At 28.7% G+C, this 21,895-nt stretch overlaps 2 protein-coding genes across 4 annotated transcripts; one reads left to right on the top strand and one right to left on the bottom strand.

The window, feature by feature from the left end:
• Positions 1–1,106: 1,106 nt before the first annotated feature.
• Positions 1,107–6,311, bottom strand: LOC105145113 (annexin B9). Of its 2 annotated transcripts, XM_087403547.1 has the most exons (9): positions 6,058–6,311; positions 4,948–5,004; positions 3,689–4,246; positions 3,358–3,534; positions 3,060–3,264; positions 2,775–2,927; positions 2,443–2,616; positions 2,185–2,366; positions 1,107–2,112 (listed from the first exon to the last, which is right to left on the bottom strand). In XM_087403547.1, exons 2-9 carry the CDS (start codon positions 4,963–4,965, stop codon positions 2,059–2,061), a joined length of 1,521 nt encoding a protein of 506 aa, XP_087259673.1. In that variant the 5' UTR covers positions 4,966–5,004; positions 6,058–6,311; the 3' UTR covers positions 1,107–2,058. The 2 variants fall into 2 exon arrangements, with proteins under 2 accessions (XP_087259673.1, XP_087259674.1); XM_087403548.1 differs by lacking the exon at positions 3,689–4,246 and having other exon boundaries at positions 6,058–6,308.
• A 3,623-nt stretch (positions 6,312–9,934) lies between these two features.
• Positions 9,935–14,698, top strand: LOC105145101 (chymotrypsin-like protease CTRL-1). Of its 2 annotated transcripts, none has more exons than XM_011054462.2 (5): positions 9,935–11,409; positions 12,254–12,847; positions 12,922–13,266; positions 13,905–14,134; positions 14,311–14,698. In XM_011054462.2, the coding sequence occupies exons 2-5, from the start codon at positions 12,718–12,720 to the stop codon at positions 14,491–14,493; spliced, it is 888 nt and encodes a 295-aa protein (XP_011052764.1). In that variant the 5' UTR covers positions 9,935–11,409; positions 12,254–12,717; the 3' UTR covers positions 14,494–14,698. The 2 variants fall into 2 exon arrangements, with proteins under 2 accessions (XP_011052764.1, XP_011052770.1); XM_011054468.2 differs by having other exon boundaries at positions 9,938–11,409; positions 12,254–12,405.
• Positions 14,699–21,895: the final 7,197 nt, after the last annotated feature.

Raw genomic sequence — 21,895 nt, 5'->3', positions numbered from 1 at the left:
ATCAAAATCATCCTCTTTAAATCGCCTAAACCAAAACTCACACGTACTTTTGGATACAACATTGACTCCAAGAACAGAACAAATTGATTCACATGCTTTAGCAGAGCTTTTTCTTTGATGAAATTCGTATCGAATACAGTGTCGAATAAATTGCTTGTCGCTCGCCATTTTAAAACTATTTAATTTTAAGATTGTTTCCAATTTTGTAGTCAATTATGTTTTTTAATAATACACATTAAGCGCCACTACATATCAAAAGAGCATGAAAATATTCTAAGTTTAAATTATATGTTACACAAAAAATGCTTTAAAACTTATTTATACACCTAAATATCTTGTTAACTATTGCGAAAATTGTAAAATGGTAAAGAACTTTTCGACTCAGTTTAATCTATTTTATCTTTAGTCATCCCTATTTTTATACAGCGAAAAAATGTGAATTATAAAATATTGTTTTGTATGGACATTGTTTAACATATTTTCTTTCTTTTTAAATAATTATTTTTTATGAATCTTTAAGATATGCAATTTTATCGAAAACATATAATAAATATAATAAATAAAATATAATAAAAAAACGTTATTTAAAATTTTTATTTTTCAGAAATACTATCATAAGCTACTTCACGTGTTTAAATTTAGTAATTTTAATTGGAATGTAAAAAAATATTTTGATGATCGTGCACGCACGTTTATATAAAAGAAGAAATTGGAATTACTTGGAGTTAAGGAATATATAATTTTTTTTATACATAATTGAAAGTATAACATGGAAAGTAAAATTATGCATATTCACTAGTTAGGATGCATTCCGTATTCACGCTTATACGCTGTAAATATTTCATGCTTATTGTATCTATCAAATATTAAACAAGAACAAATGATGTTTGTAGCGGTGTACGCATCTGATACAACGCTGTAAGCATCAAAACGTGCTCTTAAAATGTTGTTCTTCCATTTAATTAAAATGTTGATTCAATTTAAAAATGGTTTACAGAAAAGTTGCTAATTTTTAGCCACTTTTTTATCAACGCAGTGATATATATGTAGACAGAAACTTTATTAGAGCTGGATCTTTAACAATATTTCAGCAACGCTTTGAAATCTTATTTTGTCTATAGATTAAAATTTTTATTTATATAGATACAGTAAATAATTGAAATAATGAGTGAAATATACATATGTATGTAATAACTTGAATACAACGTTATATAAAAATATAGAATATATATAAAACTATTTCAGAACTCTTTTTATATAGATACTACATTAAGTCATTCGAGACAAAATATGCACATAATCTTTATGTATATCATTTATATATAAAATGTCTTTAAATTTGTTTATATATAGATACATAAATACTTTCATTATGAAGATCAATAGATTTTTATGAGATTCTGTTTGTAGGTAGAGATTTATTACGAAGCACTATATGTTATTGACACAATTTCATTTAAAGTTTTTTTTTACTATCATTGTCATTTTAGAAGTATTTATATATTTATATAGGAACAAGGTTTGATCACAATGTTTATAAGTCATAGTCAATTAGTATAAGTATACATGTGTAATGAAAGTTTGTTTCATAATATCACTGATTAATTCTATAGAGTTACAATTCTATAGAGTTATAATTATACATGTCGACGAATGAAAAGTAAAAATTAAATGCATTTATTAATAATTTAAAAAAAATTGAGGCAATTAATGTATTCATTTCTCCCATATTTACCTATATAAAATCATAGGTGATTATACGATTTGAAATTCTTGGTTTTCATCAACATGGCCAGTGTTTTTTGTACATAATTGTCAATAATTTCATAAAATCACCGAATTAAGTACATGTATATATATCTTAAAATATCTTCATATAACTTTGCATATAAAAATACATTCATTTATATTTCGAAGAATAAATCTACGTTATCACTGGCATATTTGTTGGAAATTAAGAGGAGAAGAAGCTGAACATTCATATACATATGTATGTATTTGTAAAAGATGAACGATAAATGCAACGGAAATTTCATATATGATTGAAAATATTGTATTTTAAGTCTGTACTAGTGCCAATAAGCATTTTTTATAATGTCCTGAGCAATCACCCTGAAGAAAAAAAAGAAGGAAAAAGAGAATTAATATTTTTATATTTTGATATTTTGATATTTGATAACTTACAGATATGAAATCTTCCAATGACTCTTTGTATCGATGGAGAAAATCATTCTTTATTTCACCCATATCCACTTCACAACGTGTCACAACCAATCGAATGAGACGATTATCATCCGTACCAATGCCTTTCATGCTTTTGTACAACTGTTCGGCGAAGAAACCGGCTCTGTTCTTGACACACTTTACTATTTAAAAGATATTTATTTTAATAAGCGGTAATATTAATAGTGTCTAGTTTTCTCTTATATAGCTTATTCTTACCAATTGCAAGAAGACCCTTCTTAATATCGCCCGAAAACTCATTTTCAATCGCATCATCAATATCATGGCCTGTTATGTTATGATATTCTTGGAATATTTGTCGCAGCTGTGCCATGTTTCTTTGGACAAGAATTGCGTTAAAAGTAGACTCATCCGTACCAAATCGAAGCTCCCCTGTGTAATATTAATAAAAAATATTAAAGAAGAATACATTAATTGTATATATATATATATATATATATATATATATATATATAAATAATCTGCATATTTTATATATTATAATATATATTATATAGACAATGTGGCTATTTAAATATTCTATTAATTACCAGCTTGCAAAAGTTTTTTGGCATCTTCCATTGCAGCAGATTGATTCACATTAAATGATTCATCTCTATTGGCACAACATAATGATATCATCAAGCGTTTGAAATTGCCAGATGTATCAGAAATTAAATCATCTTCCAATGTTTTTCCGTACACTGTAATTATTAAATAGTATAAGTAAATAAGTAAATGTCATTTTGTAATTTTAATATCATTTATATTATTTATATTATTTATATTATTTAATCTTAATGTAATTGTAATCTTAATCTCATCAGTTAACTTACTTGCTTCATATGCTTGTTTAATAATCGAAATTTCATGATTGGACATTGTACATAATACTTCAATGAGTACTGTCTCATCGGTACCAAGACCAGACATTGCATCATGGAGTTCTTTAGCATAAAATTGAGGTAGAGGTATCATCAAGGCAAGAACAAGTTTTTCGAAGTTTCCTGACAGCTCAGATTTTAAGTCCTTTATAAGATCCTGTTAACAGAAATGCAACATATTGTAGTATTAAGTCCTAATTTTGCAAAACGAAGTTCTTAAACGAAGTTTTTAAATTCTCATATATTGTACCTTTCCATAAAGGGTCTTAAATTGAGATGCAATCTCTTGACGCTGTAGATTACTACGATTTGCAAGAACATGAATAATAGCTTTTTCATCGGTGCCAAATCCTTTCATAGCTTTTCTTAAAGTTTCAGCATCCGCTCTGGCATCAAAGCTATCGGAAGATACTACCGTAGGAGAAGTCTATAACAAAATTTGTGAAATTTTAAAAAATTTACGCAAAGGGTAATAGAAGTTTTTGCTTTTCTGCAGATTGTAATAATTGCTGCCTTAATACCTGTGCAAAAAAATGTTTTAACTTTCTGAAAAGTCTTAAAAAAACTATTCTTAATCTCACCTTAGGCGTAAACTGATTTCTCCGGGGGGCTGGGGTAGTACCACGAGTAGCAGCAGTAGGATTAGCAGCATAAGGATACTGTGAGCTTACCCCCTGCCCCCCGGGATAACTACCTCTCTGGTATGGAATTGAATTAGCTGAGTGTGCATTTGATCCAGAAGGATAAGGGGAAGGAGTTATATTGCTAAAATATTCTTTAGCATTTGGTGCTGTTTGAAGATTAGGATATGAATTATAATTTTGCTGTTGGGGATAAGGAGATGGTGCAGATTGATTAGAATGTGTATCAGGGGGATAACACGTGGGTATAGATTGAGGATATGGCATTTGTTGTGGAGGATAAGTATTAGTTTGATTGGGTGCATTGCCAGGGACAGAATACGAGGGCTGTGTTGGATAGGAAGCCTGAGAATATGGTTGAGGCATGCCAAATGATGTCGGTGGAGTATTTGAGAAGCCCATCGGAGAAGATGGAGCATTAGGGGCAGAGGGTGCACCAGGTGGAGCTCCAAACGATGTTGGTGGTCGTGCTCGTCCCGGAAATTGAATAGGTGGTCCCTTGGATATTAAGGTATATATGTATACACACAGAAACAAATAGTATCCAATCCGTGGAAGCTTCGTCTAATTATTTTCTTCAAATAATGAGCTTATTTTTAAGCTATGTTAATAAACTACATTAATAAGTTGTGTTAATAGACTGCGTAAGGTTCATATTTTCAAGCAAAAAAACTTATCATAGCTTTATAATCCAGATAAACGTAATACATTAAGCATGCAAACATTTTTATGTACACTTTGTGATATTATCATAACAGCACGAAATTATAATAAATTTATGTATCTATTATAATGTCATGTTGTTATACGTTTTGTGCATTTTACAACATAGCAATTATAAACAACACATCGCTGTCATTTTTACAGAACTCTATGCTGAAAACATTCATGTTATATGAGTACACATCTTTGAGTATTTATTGCAACCATTTTCAATTTTAAATTTTGCCATTCAGACAATATGCCAATAATTGTCTATATGGAAATATGCATATATAATCTTCCTAGATAACACACAACATCCATAGAACATCTATGAATGTTCTATGAATAGTGTACATTTTTAGAACATTCTATAAATATTTTTAGAAACTCTGCGCTGTATGCATCAATCCGTTTTCATAAAAATATGGAGTTAACACATAGTTTAAAAATATGCTCTTCAGTTGTTTTACAATAAATCGAATGTATGTACTTACTTGGTAACCGTAGCTCATTTTTTCTATTCAAAAATTAAACTGTCGCAATGGAAGAACCTGCACACAGAGAAGAACGCTAAATTATAGACTTCCTCTATCTATACACTGCATTACGGAAATTGTTAAATGGCGATTCAGCTAGTAATGGCGTGATATATATCTTGCGGATACAAAGTACTCGCCAGCCCGGATTCTCATGCAGACATTGCAGACACTGGCGCTTGCTATAATATTTTGACGTCCAAGCGTGAGTGATGAAAAATGGATGATGGAGATAAATCACTCCTATAATCTGTTTTTCACCAATCAATGCTCAGTGTTTGTACATACTATGTGGAATATGAGGTTCGGGTTAATGCATGTATGTGTGCAGTGTATGTTGTCACTATGACTGCGTCCCACTTAACGCTTACAACGTGGAATTATTTCATCCTTGTTGTTTATCAAATGTTAAACAAGGACAAACATGTTCGCGCGGGCATTGTGAGTGGTTGCGAGCAGAGATTAAGTGGAACGTAACCTATGATGTCCATCTAACTCCGCATATGAATTCTGACAACATTTGATCTGCGCGTTTTGCGAGTTTGTGCTAATAAAATGCCAGTAAAGTAATCAAACCTAAAATTGTCTGCATGTCTTGACTAGTTGTGAGTACCATGCAAACATCTGCTTTATCGCCAGAAAATAATACAGTAACAGAATAATGCTTGCATGGTACACTGAGTATGCCCTAATGTGTTGAAGTTTGATTATTGGATACATAATTTGATAATAATTCCGATACACACACTCTATTGTAGGTCTGATACATCACTATTATAGGACTCTATAGAGCATTTGCTATTTGCTGGAATAAGACCGCGAAACAGTCATAATATATTATAAGTTATATATCGCAAATCGCAGTTATTATTTATAAGCTGACACGTGTCACGCATATGTCAGGAATTGAGAGAGAATATTCACCTTGAAGAGAAAATAATTAAACAGATTGGTGCCAGCCAACGAAATATCGAGATGTTTTCGTTACGAAACACTGACAAACTACATGAACGGTATGCTACGTTAAGTTTTGTAGAATTTATAATGTCATCAGCTCTCGATACTCACTTGAGGTTGTTCACTAAACAACGAGATAAGCTCCTGCTGTCGTGACGTGTATGAATGACAATGATGAAAAACACCGTTCAATTCACTGCCTCCGGCGAAGGAGAAATGAGTCACAAGAATATGGCGATCGAAACAAACGCCGACGTCGCCGACGCGTAACAAGGACGGACTGATAGCGGAAACTGGCTGCTGTCGAATGCCGAGACTGCCACGATCCGAGACGCCCGAGCTCTATCTGGCTGCTGGCTGCTAACAGCGTCAGCGTCAGTAGTGGGAAGGTCTTTTCTGATTTACATTGTACGTCATCAAGAATTCCAGGAAAACTGCAGTGTACCACAACAAGATTGACTGAGTGCTGCATTATAACTTGACAAGCACGAGTTGATGTTAAAATCTCATTTATCAATTTCTTTCTATTTATCCATTTTACTTATAGACTTAAATCTTTAAAGAATTTTAAAGCTTATAAATATAGTTAATTTATTTTTGTCTTTTATTTATTATATTTTTGTTTTTATATAAATAGGACAACTATCCCTATTAATGTGCTTTTTAGCCAATTTGCTTATTACTGAATTAATTATTGTAACTTTACAATATTTGTTTATAATATTTGTTTATAATATTTGTTGTTTATAATATTTGTAACTCTGCTTGTAATCAATATCGGTTTTTCAACTACTTCTTTTTCTTATAATATTTCTTTAATCTTAAAAAATGTTAATAGTTTATAATGCTTTTGACAAAAATAGAAAACATGTTTTTGTCTCTATTAGTGAGTCTCTATTAAATGTGCCCCCTGTCTATATTTGACTCATTTTAACATATAGTTACTAAAACAGGTAATAAATTTAAGAGCTAATTGTTTATGTTAATATTACATAAATCATTATTTTAATTATATTTATTTTAAAGTACACTCATAACACAACGTTCTTATCTTCAATATAGGGCACATTAATAGGGACAAGCTTAAAATCTTGTGGTACGTATTACTGGATTCACATAAATTCCTTATATCTTTCGAAAAATATTTAAAATACTTTAATATTCAAAAAATAAAATATTATCTTCGGTATCGTATGCATTAATAACTTAACTTAACAAAAAACATATTTTTTTCTTATTTGTGCTAGTTTTCTTTATGACTTATCGAAATACAAAAGCAGAATATATATATATATATTTATATAAACTGTCGCAATTACTGTGCTGTCCCTATTATGCTTTTGTATTTCGATAAGTCATAAAGAAAACTATATATATACCCTAGAAATATATATATATATACCCTATATAATTATAATTTAATTTGTAGCAGATCTATAAATTTATTCGATATGCATAAGTATATTACAATATTATGATTATTTTATTATAATTTATAATTTTTGATGTGAGTGAAAAATATAATAATTGTCATTAAACAAATCATGATGAAAGTAGATGTTAAAATAAAGGAAAATTAATGGTATTATTAATTAAAGAAATTATATTTTTATTATTATCCTTGTTCACATTTTGAACAGAGAGAGAGAGAGAGAGAGAGAGAGAGAGAGATATCTAATGAATAAATGTAATTACATAGTCATAAGCAGATATATAATTATTAATTTTTATTTATTATAATTAGGTATAATGCAAATGTGTTATATTTAAGTATTATATTCATAAAAGATATTTATAAATTATATATATATATATATATATATATATATTAACTTTGGAAATTATATATTCTAATTACGAAACAATATTCGATTTATTATCTATCGTGTGAGTATTATATATAACGTATAAAGATGCGTATGAAGGTAATCCTGAGTTTTATTTTTCATAATTTTGTTCAATCTTGATAATAAATATTGGTATTTCCACGCACAAATAATAAACAGCGTAAAGAAAAGTGAAAAAATAATAACGCATATAAATAGTTAATCGTTTCTAAAAAAATAGTGATATTATTAGCATGATTATTATCGAAAAACTATACAATCTCTTTTCTTTCAATATAAAATGTTCAATATAAAATTCCGTTTAGAAACGGTTCCATACCTAAGCTTAGCGTATTGTTCTGCATGTCATGCTGTCGTTATGTAACCGATATATACATACATAATGATTTCAACATACTAGCAATTATGTTAACGACTAGAAAAACACGCGAATGTTTGTACTTTGTATATGCGGAGTATGTAATTGTACATAGAATCTAATCTAATCTAGAAACTTGAAAATAAGAATTTTGTTAATTTCTTAAGACTTTTTAAAAAGTCTTCCATATTCGATATAAAAGTAGATATATTGGTGTCCGTACATATATCATAATTTACGATAATACTGAAAATATTGTTATCGTTGGAATTAATCTGATATAGTATCGAAAAATTAATACTTATATGTTAGCTTTTACAACAAAGTTACGTAAGTGGTATTTAATTAATGAAGCGATGGAGTGAACGCATTTTGTAAGATTTGTGAAAAGAAAATGTGGCACAAAAAATCTTCAAAATATTTATCAAAAGTGTCTTATTAGGTTCGTAATCGGCAATGGTATATATGTATAATTAGTAACTATCACTAATAAAAAAGTTGACACAGAACGATAGAAAAATCTTATCGTTTTGAATATATTATAGAATTTGGTTCGTGAATTTACAAATTTGAATCAAATCTTATAGTATTCAATAAAATACGATAGGATTCATATCCGATGAATGATGTTCGCGATTGAAATCGACGATAGAAAATGATATAAATTCATAGAAAACAATACAAAAGCAATAGAAATTCTATTGCTCTCAATCATTCTCAACTTTTTTTACTAAGGATATATGTCGCGTATGTTTTTTAGATTATTTAAAAATTTAAATCTGACAGATGATCGATTATTTTATAAATTTCATTTATAAATTTCTATTGTATAGGCCGTGTTCGTATATTACTGCCAATACAGTATAGTATACGTGACGGGAACTATAGATTTTCAGTACTGGCAATAATACACGACATGGCTATATAGTAGATATATTGTATACATCAATACATATACATATAACAACATTGCATCATATAATGCAAAATAACGTGCTTTCGTCAGTAAATTGTCTTCGAATTCTAGTGACGTCGTATGACGCATTCACCAGCATTCACTTCCGTGATAGATGATCACTTTGTCTGAAAATAAATTATGACGCGCTCATCATTCATGCACAGGTCGCTGTCTTCTCTGATGCGTCTTACTTTGATCCGATTTACTTTGACACGAATAATGATAACCGATTCGATTGCACAATAAATTTTACGTTTACCTTTTGATGCATGTAAATTGCTTGTTCACTAAGAATAAAAGGAAATCACTGAAAATGAAGAAAAATCGATTTCATAACTCATCAGTCTTGTAGAAATTTATATATACTTAAAAATTTGAATTTTATTTATAATGCTTTAATCTAATTTTCCGAAAAAAGACTCGTCCAATTTTTTAACTATAATGATCGTATAAAATGAAATTATTCAAATAGCAAAGTGTTGTCATAATATAATATTTGTTGTGAGTTAAGAATTTTATTTTAATTAACAAATTAACTATATATATATATATATATATATATATATATGTATATATAAATTATTTAATTATATACAATAACAATTAATCATATATAATAAATATTAATGCTGTTTCTTACAATTTTAACGTATAGTCATGTTATTATATTTAAAGCATTCACGTTTATTTATTGTGATTTGTGTCATAGTCTTCAAATAGAGCTACAAATATATTAATGTGTGCATTTATATATATGTGGCAAGAATTGCGTGCATACATTAGTATATAAAAAAAAAATATATATATATATATTTTTTTTTATGCCATTGTCAGGTTTGTTGCTGACTTGGCGCTCACCATAAATTAATAATGACTTTAATATGAATTTGCTTTTTACACAAAATGTGTAATATAATTTTTATAATTAGCTTCACTTAGAAAAATTATTTTCACTTTCCTCAGAATTTCTCATTAAATGTATTAAAATGTAGATTAACAAGAAAGATATTAGTAATAATAATTTTATTGATGAGTAAAAACAAAACACAGTAATAGTATGAATGCAATAAAAGAAAGACACGTATTCAATGGGCGAGACATCGGCAGTTATCTAACAGTTTAAATCCGAAGCAGAAATAAAAATAGAATAAGATGAAAAGTAAATACAAATTTGATAATAGATACGTAGATTAGCAAATAAGTGTAATAAGAAACAGAATATAAATATAAATTCGATAATATAGATAAAGCAGCACAAGAGAAATGCATCAAATTAAAACTTAGAACAAGTGTAAAAAGAAGAAATAAAGATATGGGATAATGATAATAATAATTGTATTAAAAATAATTATAATAATACAAGAGCAATACTATAATTGAGAATAATGAACGAAGAAAGAAAAAACGGAATTAGTACGCATAGCTATAGAATTGAATGCAAAATAATACTTGGATCAAAACAAATTCAATCAAATCAATACTAAAATTTTTAAAACAAAATTACAATATTTTTGTTACATTTATATATGAGTATATTATGGTTGATTCAAGAATACACTTTTTCTGAGTACGACATCTACAAATCACGCATTCGATATTCAGAGCCAGCAGACTTGAAAGCGGCAAGAGAGAAAGAAGAACGAATGTAGAAGGGTAAGAACTTGAAATACTTTACGTAAGAAAACGCAGCCTAAAACATAGTCGAATTATGTAGAGTATTGTAGAGGATAAGAAAAAAGACACTGGCAGCGTGATATTAGATAAAGGAAGAGCTAGAATGAAACTCATGAATGAAATAAAGACAATTACGAAGATAAGATTGAATATTAGAATGCAAAACATTAAAGACCAAGCAACACAAATGCAGAATAAATCTTTGACATATGTGTTGATATGTAAATAGTATCAATATAATCAAATAAGGAAAGGATGAGAAGATGGGAAATCATAAGTTTTTGCGAAATAGAAAGAACATGAAAAGGATACAGTTTACGAACATGTGCAACTTTGCATTTTGAGATGGGGTGGTTAAAAGAAGGAAGGATTGACATGTAAACCAAGAATGCAGATACAAAAGAAGGATACAATAAAAATAGAGAATTGAGACATCAGACAGCGACTGGAACTCATATTCATATAAAAGGATTTAGTATTATTTAAATAATATGTAAAGATGCGACGATAACGACAATGATGCTGATAATCAGCAGTAAACGTATAAAGAGATGAGGATCAAGAATGGAATCCTGAGGAACATCAGACGGCACACCGCGAAGAGAGGATAGCATAGAAAGAGAATTGTAAGTTGCAGTGTTGAGAATGGTTTAAGATATAGGAACGAAAGAAAATAGTTGGACCATAGAAATAGATAAACCATAGTGATTTAGCCAATAGCAGTTCATAGTTACTGTGTCAAAGACCTTTGAAATTAAAACATTTTTTAGATATTAATATATCATTAATATTTAAAATTTATTTTAAAAAGCATGTAGTTTTCTGAAGTACGTGTTTTATCGTTTGATTATCTGTTGCGAAGAAGTTTTTATATGAAAAATTAAATTATGATTATTAAAGTTCGAATCGATGCACACGCTCCAAATGATGTTGATTCAAATATACACAATTTACGACATTCTCTCGAGTCTAAAGAAATCTCTAGGTATCATTGATAACATGCATTCTCGAGCAAATATCATGCAATCAAGAGCAAACGTGGAACAGATTTAATTTCATGAGTAATCTTGCTCAACGCATAATCAAATGTCTTTTTGCAATTTCTGAAAAAGAATTATATATCTGCAAAAGGATTATATATTTTATATATATATATGTAAATAATTAAAATGGTATACCTTGTGTATGTGTAACACAATTAATTTTCTTTGAAATTACTGATAATTCAAAAAAATGTTTTAAATGAAAGTGGAACGGTTTCGAAAAAAATTTTGGGTACTCATCATAGTATATAGTTAGAGCACTTTGGAATACTCATGGCTTAGGTATTTCGGCAAATCCAAAGAATTCCTATCCGATAACGCTCTAGAATTTATTTTGAACGAATTTAAGATATTCTGTAGTAGGTTACACATTAAACACACATTTATCTCGGTTTATCATTCTCAGAACCGGTTGTTCCATTTTCAGATAAACTATGTGGTAATTTATCTATTGGATAAACAAAAGAATAAAAGAGTAACAGCATAAAAGAGTAAGAGAGTAAGACAGTGAGCTGAAGTTTACCGAAAGGTAGAGCAATCCAGTCTCGGTCGGACAGTAAAAATGAAAGATTTAAATGCGTAAGTATGCTCTACGGATTTCCATGCTAGAAGTATTCGAATTTTCCAGCAAAGCAGAAACATCTTATCGAGTCTTATAAAAGGAAAATTCTTGGACTGCAGCGATAGTTCCTTGAGTTTCTTACAAGTAGTGTGTTACACAAAATCCTAGTACAGTTATAAGTCCGAAACTAATATAAGTTCGTATAAGTTATACAAGTTATTGTACACAAATTATAAATAAATTTCTTTTTTTGGAATAATATTTCTTGAAAATTTTACATTTTAAAGTTTTGTCGGAATAACATTCTCAAATTTACGGAATAATCCATCATGAATTTGAAAAATGTGAAAATATTTTTGCATTTTTTAATTCCATTAACAATATGTCAATATATTCAAAGTCAGTCTCATGCATACACACATACACCTAATTATAATTTAAAAGGCCTGAGTAATTATGGTAAGTATTTAATAGTACATATATTGTATTTAGAACATAATATTTAAGTAATTTTTCCGAAATGATAAATCTAGGAGATCAAATAACTAAAATAGCGGGCGGACAATACGCAAGATTCGGAGATTTTCCGTACATGGTAGTGGTGCATCAAATCCTAGGTAATGGAAACATCGGACAATGCGGAGGCACAATCTTATCAAAAAGATGGATTCTCACAGCCGCTCATTGTACGGAAAAATACCCACGAAGATTTTTGATAATTTTCGGTATCGTTAACATCCAGTATGGGATAAGCTACGATACTCATCAAGGTCCCGGTGGGTCCATGATTGCGACTCAAGCGATTATACACCCATATTACAGTTCGGGCTTAAACGACATTGCTCTAATTTATACGCCGCATGATATTCCATTCTCCAGTAAGTATATTTAAATTAACCCTTATCGTACAAGATAGGGTCACTGGTGAGCGATTCCTGTTCGTGCAAGTTTCTTTGAATCTTTTGATAATTATAAATTATACAATATTTTATTATTTTCCAAAATTTTCGAATTTCGGTCTAAAACAATTATATTTTCTGAGAGTAATATTATTAAGAATCTTTATTTTAAATTGCATATGTGAGAACACAATTAATATTAGAAATTAAAATGCCTATAACGATCGAAGCTAGATCTTTGCTTAAATAATTCAATCTTGAACTACTATATATACCATATATGTACTTGCACACCATTGTAGTCTTTCGAACTGCGCGTTGAATTATTTTTCCGGACTATAAACGCAATTAAACTAGTAATCGCGAATTAAATTGACAAGCAATTTTAATAATTTGATGTTACAATCGAGCATCATATTATAAAGATGTTAATATGTTGAAGAATTATTAATATATTTATTTATATAATATTACAGTAATATTATTGATAAAAATAAAAAGAATCGAAAATTTTGACTCTTTAAACCAGGTTCTTCTCTTAAAAATAGTATGAATATTAATATAATGTCGCAGCATTAATATTAAAAAATAGTTAAATACACATTTCTCTATTTTAGGAACTGTTCGACCGATAAACCTTGCTTATGAAGACTCAGAAAATTTTGACGGTAAATCTGCTTTTGTGATCGGTTGGGGAATAACTCACACGGGGAGTAGCCAAGCTTCGACAAGACTTCAGTACACCACACTGCCGGTTATTAAAAATACTGTATGTAGGCAATTCTGGCACCAAATCACTGAGAAAGAGATTTGCACGGCACCAGGATTAGGACGAGACGCCTGTCAGGTAAAATAATAAAAAATAGTAAAATAATGTTATAAAATATGCACTATAAATACCTATAAGTGAAATACTTTAATAAGCAACTATGAATCAATTCAAATATTTTTTAGCTAGTTTTAATAAATGAACATTGACGGTATTCTTTTTCATATATTTAATATTTGATATTTTACTTTTAGGGTGATAGCGGTGGTCCACTCGTTGTAGTAGAAAATGGTATGGACATTCAAATCGGTATTGTGAGTTACGGAGACGTATATTGCCCTAGCCATACACCCGGCGTTTTCACTAGGGTTTCTTCATATACAAGCTGGATTCACCAAATTATAATGAGATCGTTTAATATAGACTATACTTTTTGATTTTTTTAAATGTTGATATATTTAAATACATATGACAAATAATATTAAGAAGATTTACGTACATAAAATGTCCATAAAAATACGTAACATTAAATCCAAAATGTCATAATGAAATTGGAGAATTTAAATACAAAGTATTAAACATTGGTATTAAAAGTATATTTTGTATATGTGAAGTGATGAATAAACTTAATACAGAATTTTATTCATATACTCGATAATTTAAATACATTATATATATTACTTAAAAAATTGGTATTTAAATGTACATTTAATGCATATATATTTTTTTTTGTAAAACACTACTCTTTATAAAACAACGTAAAATATACTTATAAAGATATATATTTTAATTTTATATATTATAAATATACATATAAACATATTTTTTTGCATTTTACAAAAAGTAAAGTAAAAAAAAAACAAGAGAAATTGTATTGTTTTACGTATCGATATCAAAAGAAAATAATACAGTTACTAATTAAACGATCAAATAAAATAGATCTTTGATTAAGAAACACAAAAAATTATTTTTTAATTAATTGTAACGTGTTTTTAAATCTATAAACATAAGTTAAAGAATAGCATGTTTGCAATATATCTTTAAAGTTAATTAATTTTGGATAAAACAGATATCTGCATAAAAAATTTGTAACATTTTTTTATTAACCATTTACATATTTTCACCTACCAATTATTCTTTCTATCGTAACTAGAACTATCATTTGTATTGTTCCAAATGTACTTGTTGAAGTTATGAAATAGTGCACTCTTATTTTTCACTTATTGGAGCTGAATGTACTTTTTTTAAAAGATAGACCAATACTTTGGTCAGTATCTTATTTATACCTTTAAATCATAATGGTATTTATAAAATACGATAACATCTATATCTTGATATAATATATAGATTAATCTTATTATAAATGACTAACAAAATTAAAAGAGTGATAACTTTTTTAATGTAATAATAATTGTCTTATATTTTATATACAAATTTGTAATTAAATGTAAATTAGCATGATATTATATATTTATACATTTATTTTAATTATTATTATTATATTATTTAATAACAAATAAAAACTTTGTTGTTTGAGTATCAAATATCTCATCCTAGAATTTCGATTGCATCCATCACTTTCCGAAACATATATGGATTCTAATATTAATCCAAATACCGATGAAATAAACTCTAATGCCCGTTCCTATCAATATAGATTAATAGTATTAATTTTCCAGCCTGGAAATTGCAATACAGATTAATATGAGTAGTAGAGATCAAATAAGCGAGTAATTTAATCGATCTATAATTAAAATTAGTTAACTAAAACAATTATAAGAGGTAAATTAGTTATTTAGTAATATATAGTAGAACGATTCTTTTATTATTCTGTACATAGGATTATAAATCGAATTTTCTATGATATTTAGCATTAGCTGACAGAGTATTTAATAACTAAAATATTAAAAAGAATCCATATAAAAAAAAAATAAATAATAACAGTCTGATCTCTCTCGAAATTACAAGTTAGAAACATATTAAGCAATTTTTTAATAAACTAATACAAGTTTGTTTGAAAATTGTTAATATAGTATATTAGTTTTAGAGAATATATTAATAATCCACCATCTAGGAGGTAACAGCGACCCAGATTGATTTGTCTGCCATTAAAAATGCTTAGAAAATGTTTTTAATTTTAAAGATTTTTTAAATGGTTTTCATATTTAATGTGTAAACGCATAAAATGTATCAGTATACACATCAAATTACTCTAATACCGAAAGAGATTATTATTGGAATTAATAATGATCGAAAAATCAATAATACATCAGTTTTTAGGAAAGATGCTTTGTAGTATAATTGAGGACGATGGAATGAGCGTATTTTGTAAAGAAAACGAGGCGCAGGCAATCTTCAAAATAATTTATTAAAAATGTCGCATATTCGTTATATTTCGAGTCGGTAATCGGCAATGGTACAATTAGTAACTATATGTATGTCGCGTGAGCATGTTTCGGAGGATCAATTAAAATTTACGTCTGGCAGGTGATCGGTCGTTATTGTTCTTATTTTATCATGAATATAAATTAACATAGTGTGTGTATATGTATTGCTATATATATATGTTTATATATGTACATATATATACATATTATATATATATATATAAGTACATCGCAAGAGTCATTGAAATACCAGTAACACGAAATCGCTTCGGCGACTTAAATAAATATATAAATTTATATACCTTTGTTGTGAAATGCAAATGTATTTTCGTCAACGAATCGTCTAATGCTAAGATTGGATTCTGATGACGTCATATCAGTCATATGACACATTAAATTCCGTGAGAGACAACCACTTCGTCCGTAAATGAATCATGACACGTTTATAATTCACACATAGGTCGTTGCCTCCGTTGATTGATCACGCTTTGATTCGATTTAACACGAATAATGATTGCTTATTCGATTGCACAATGACTTTATTTTTGTTTTCTAATGCAAATAAATTATTCGCGGAGAATAGAAGACAATCGCAGACAATGAAAAAAAATTTATTCCGTGAATTTTGTTAAGAAGAAAAATAGAACTTTGAAATTTGAATCTTTATTTTGCTTTAATCCAATTTTTTAAAAAGAAATTTTTTGTTTCTTCCAATTTTTTAATTAAAAATTGTATACTTATATATAAATATAGTACACTGATTGCAATTTCACATATATATTTATAATTGGAATTATTAAAATAAATTTATTTTTTAATTTTGTAAATTATATTAATTAAATACTATTTTTCATTTAATTACAATTCCTATATATATATAATTCAAATTATATAATAATAAATATTAATTCTAATTTCTCTATTATATGATTTTAATGTACAATCGCATCATTACATTTGCGGATTCTAATTCCTGGCAAAAAAAAATGAATATTTTACACAATAAAATTATTAGCAGATTTTTAGATGATTAATTATTAACATCGTGAAATGAATATTTTTACTAAATGCTTATTAGCATCAAAAATTATTAAATTACTTACACAATTTAATATTTAATAATCTATTTCTGTGCATAAATTTTAAGACCAGAAAAATAATTTGGCGCGCGGTTTGTGTAATCAATAATGAATATAAATTTATTTTAAATAATTAAAGCATTTAAAATCCGCTTCGAAAATAAGAATTTTTTATATTTAATTAAAGCATTCATGTTTATGAATTCGCGATTCGTGTCACGGTCTTCAAATAGAGCGATTACAAAAAAGTATTAATAACATGTGCGTTTATGCATGTCGTGGCAAGATTGCATGAGTGTGCGTGTGCGTGCGCGCGCGCGTGTGTATTTGTGTGCGTGTGTTATGTTATTGTCAGATTTCTTGCTGACTTTGCGCTCACCATAATCTCATATAATGACTGAGAGACAAATTTAACATGAATTTGCGTTTATACAAAACGTATAATTACATATACGCTTCTTATAATTAGCTTAAAAATTATTCTCACATTCCACAGAATTTTTCGTTAAATACTAAAACAGCGGATAAACAAGAAAGATATTCCAAAAAAAAAAAACGTACAATTTTCTGAAACATATATTTTATCGTCTGATTAATTGTGCCTGTTGGAAAAAATTTTCGTATAAAAAATCAGATTATTATGAATATCGATACACATAATTCAACGTTGATTTGAATACATAAATTTCATGTACAATTTACGACATACTCTCGAATCGAGTCTAAAGAAATGAATCTCGAGGCACGATCATCAGACTTGCAGTTTCCATCGAATGCCATGCAATTTTGCGGACATGGAAAAAATTTAATTCCGCGAGCAATCTCGCTCGGAGTATAATCAAATCACTCTATACAATTTTAAAAATGAAAACGCTTTTGCAACAAATGAGGCGATCTCGTTGCTGTAAAATATATAAATACATCATTATTTGCATTGAAATATAAATGACTGATGTAGCAATGACGACCGAAAAAAAATATCACCTGGCGTCGTGGAATGATGGTAGATGATATGAAAATTGAGTTTGTAGAAACAGTTTATGTCATTCGTCTTTGTATACAACAAAACTCTCAAGATCTGTAAAGATATTTTCGAAAATACGTTACGTGAAAGTGGAATCGATTGATTCTTTAATTCATACGCATCAATTTGCGCAGTTGTTCTAAATTACGACCAAATTTTTTCAGGGCTGTATTTATACTTTCTCATTCATAGATTTAGGAGATTATCAGATAACCGTTTCATTATTGATAATTAATAAAGCGCGTATATTTTTTTAAAGTATATTTTTTTACAAAATAAAAGGTGTTATATTATAAAGAATCACGAAACAATGGCTATCTCGATACGCAAAGGCAGCATCGATCATCATTTTAATTTTATTAATAGCAATGATTAAACGTCTGTTTTTATTTAAAAAAATGACGATAAAACGAGGTGATTATTTATTACGTATGGGAGTTTTTGCAAAGTATCTAGACGCCCAAGATGATAAGTGCCGAATCTATGCAATCACGCGAATTCTTTGTCTCGATAATATTTGTTCATTTCTGTAATATTCTCGCAGGTAATGCACTTTGTAACAAACACGTAATTGGGGCGTTTTTTCGTTATCCAACTAGAAGCTAACCACCTAAGACCTTCTCCATCTTCAGGGATCAGAAGACGAAGATTAGCCGTGATTGCTTCTGGTTGCATAACGAAAAAATGTCACTGTTAGGTACGGTTGTTTGTCTGTTGTGCAACAAAACTGTGCTAGTTTGCTTTGCTTGACATTTTTTTCCTTATTTCATTTTGATACAGCGCTTCTCACTCGCTTATCTAATTTGAAATTGATTCCTACAAATCTTTAACAATAGATAATTACAATGATAAAAGTGTCATTGTACTTATTCCATTATAATAATGCATGAATAATCGTCATTAGTTTCCTGGACGTTAAACAAGTATAGTGAGAAAAGCGAAGAAGAAATGAACGCAATGATCAAAAGTTTAATATACTTCAACATATTGTATTTACTATACCAAAGTCTTTTTCTTTTCTAATAGCGTATACGCAAGTTATATTCATTTCACTAGATTTGAAATGTCTTAGCTCTCTTTCTGTAATTTTGTTCTATATTCTGTATGATTATTTTCTTTTCGTGGTTCTAGAACAACATTAAACGCCATAGAACCTTGATGGTCGTAGAAATTAAAATCGAGAGCTAATAGTACTGAACGAAAGTGCGCGAAGATCTTGAAAATACGACTTTGCTTGCAACAACAATCGACAATTCGATCGACAGTTCAATCGTTTGTGTCTTTTGTACTCGCAGTCGCGGATATGATTTTACATCATTAATAATGACGTCCAAAAAAAGGAATCGTCTTTCTACGTAATTACTTTACTGACTTACATTTTGATCTAAAATCGCTTTAATTCGTACGATTATGTTTATTTACAATCGAAACACTAGCCGAGAGAATTGGCCGATAATCATAAATTTGTCTTACATTGACCATACCGATCATTTGTGTAACCATTGATATTTACATTTAGGTGAAGTGACATAGCGGTATCTCTAGAACACAATTTATAATAGTACTTTAAGGGCTACCACCGTATTCGCAGAACAATTATCACCTTCGAAGATAAAGCACATGGAAGTATGTGCGAGGCAGTGCGTTTGTCATCTGCATTTGCGTTTGAAACGTGACACGTAAACACGGTTTGTGACAAATTTGCGTCTACGGAGATTCATTTCAGATCGAAGATCTCTCTCTGGATAATTATCGATGCGCACAGAATTTGGATTTTATGTCAAATTGATTTGATTTTCAAATAATAAAAAAAAAAAAATTTTAATTCATAATTGAAAAATTTCAGTAATGTTTTGACACACACTTCCCGAAATGAGAAGCATGATGTACATTTTAGAATCTTTCTCTCTTGTTAGAATAATATTACTATCAATTTTACGTAAATATTTTTATTTAATAAATTTATTATATTTAAAAAAATAGAAAGCATTTTTCAAACTTTGAACATATAATCTTTGTAAAACATTCTATCAGATAAACATAACATAAAATACGTGACATTTTAAAGTCTAATATTTCGCACGCAATAATCCAATAAGAGAGATTCGTTATTTTAAAAACAGTGCAAATCCAGTTTGCAAAAAATATTAAAATCGAGCTGTTACATTGATGTACGCTCGTACTGTTTTTAAATTTGTTATTTGTTAAAACTGAGTTTACATTGTTTCTAAAATAAATAACTAAATCTATGGCGACATAGAATTAATTATGCTCCATATAACACATTTAAAAAGTATCTCATATTCTCTCTCTCTCTCTCTCTCTCTCTCTCTCTCTCTCTCATTTTGGTGCGATGGTTGCTTTATGTTTATAAAGTGTCGCATTCTTCAGGCTACGCATTTCATTTAGTCATAATTTTGTTCTACATTAAAATCTTATTTAATCCTTAGACTTAGACCGAAGTTTCATCCTGTTTGAAATGACGAGGATTAAACATCGATTATTTTTTGCAAAGTTTCAATAAGCAATTGCTCATTCTCTTTCAGATCGATTCTTGAATTTTTAAGGATTACTTTAAAGTTTTATTTCTTTGTTCTTTGTTAATAAAAACTACTTTTAAATAAATTATATGAAACTAATTACTCTCGAGAGTTCAGTAGCATGTGATTTTACATTGAGATATATTAATAACTTCTAACGAAATATCACTTTATCAATAAATTCGCATAATCTCCAATCGATAGCGATACTTTAGAAAAATTTGGAATGTCTAAATTTATTGATTTTGTTTCGGACAACGCTTGTATGCGTTTTTATATGTGTAAATGGCAATTACGTGTGTCGCAATAATAAAATCACTCTAGTAGGGTAATAAATAGCAATGCGATCAATATCGCAATTTACGCGTTTATACCATTTTGATAATATACATTATCAAGAAATGTGTCACCTGTCCACAGTAAACTTTTACTGTCCTCGGATGTGCGAACGCGGCGGTTTTCGAAGGCAGTATTAGGTACGCGATGACATATTTTTTTCAAAATCGTTGTTTCCCGTTCACGCTGAACGATGCACTATTAGAAAAATTTCATCACCGTTTCCATAAAATTTAAACCGTTATGAAATTTTTATGCACACACACATACACACAACGTTTTTTATTAGTGCTTTAGAAACGAAATAACTAAAATGCGTGTTGTTGAAATAGATTTTTCTTTCGTATTGCTATTTTAAAATGTATAACGATATTGCAATTACAAAATGTCAAAGAGTATTATTACTTTTAAAATGAGGTCACCGCTTGCGTTTGCAGAACAATTATTTTTTCACTACTTTTATCTTTTCTCTT

Source organism: Acromyrmex echinatior, chromosome 2 (genome assembly GCF_024713525.1).
Source record: "Acromyrmex echinatior isolate Ae372 chromosome 2, ASM2471352v2, whole genome shotgun sequence".
Lineage (NCBI taxonomy): Eukaryota > Metazoa > Arthropoda > Insecta > Hymenoptera > Formicidae > Acromyrmex > Acromyrmex echinatior.
Note: the sequence above shows the minus strand (reverse complement) of the source record. Positions and strands in the feature narration are given on the sequence as shown.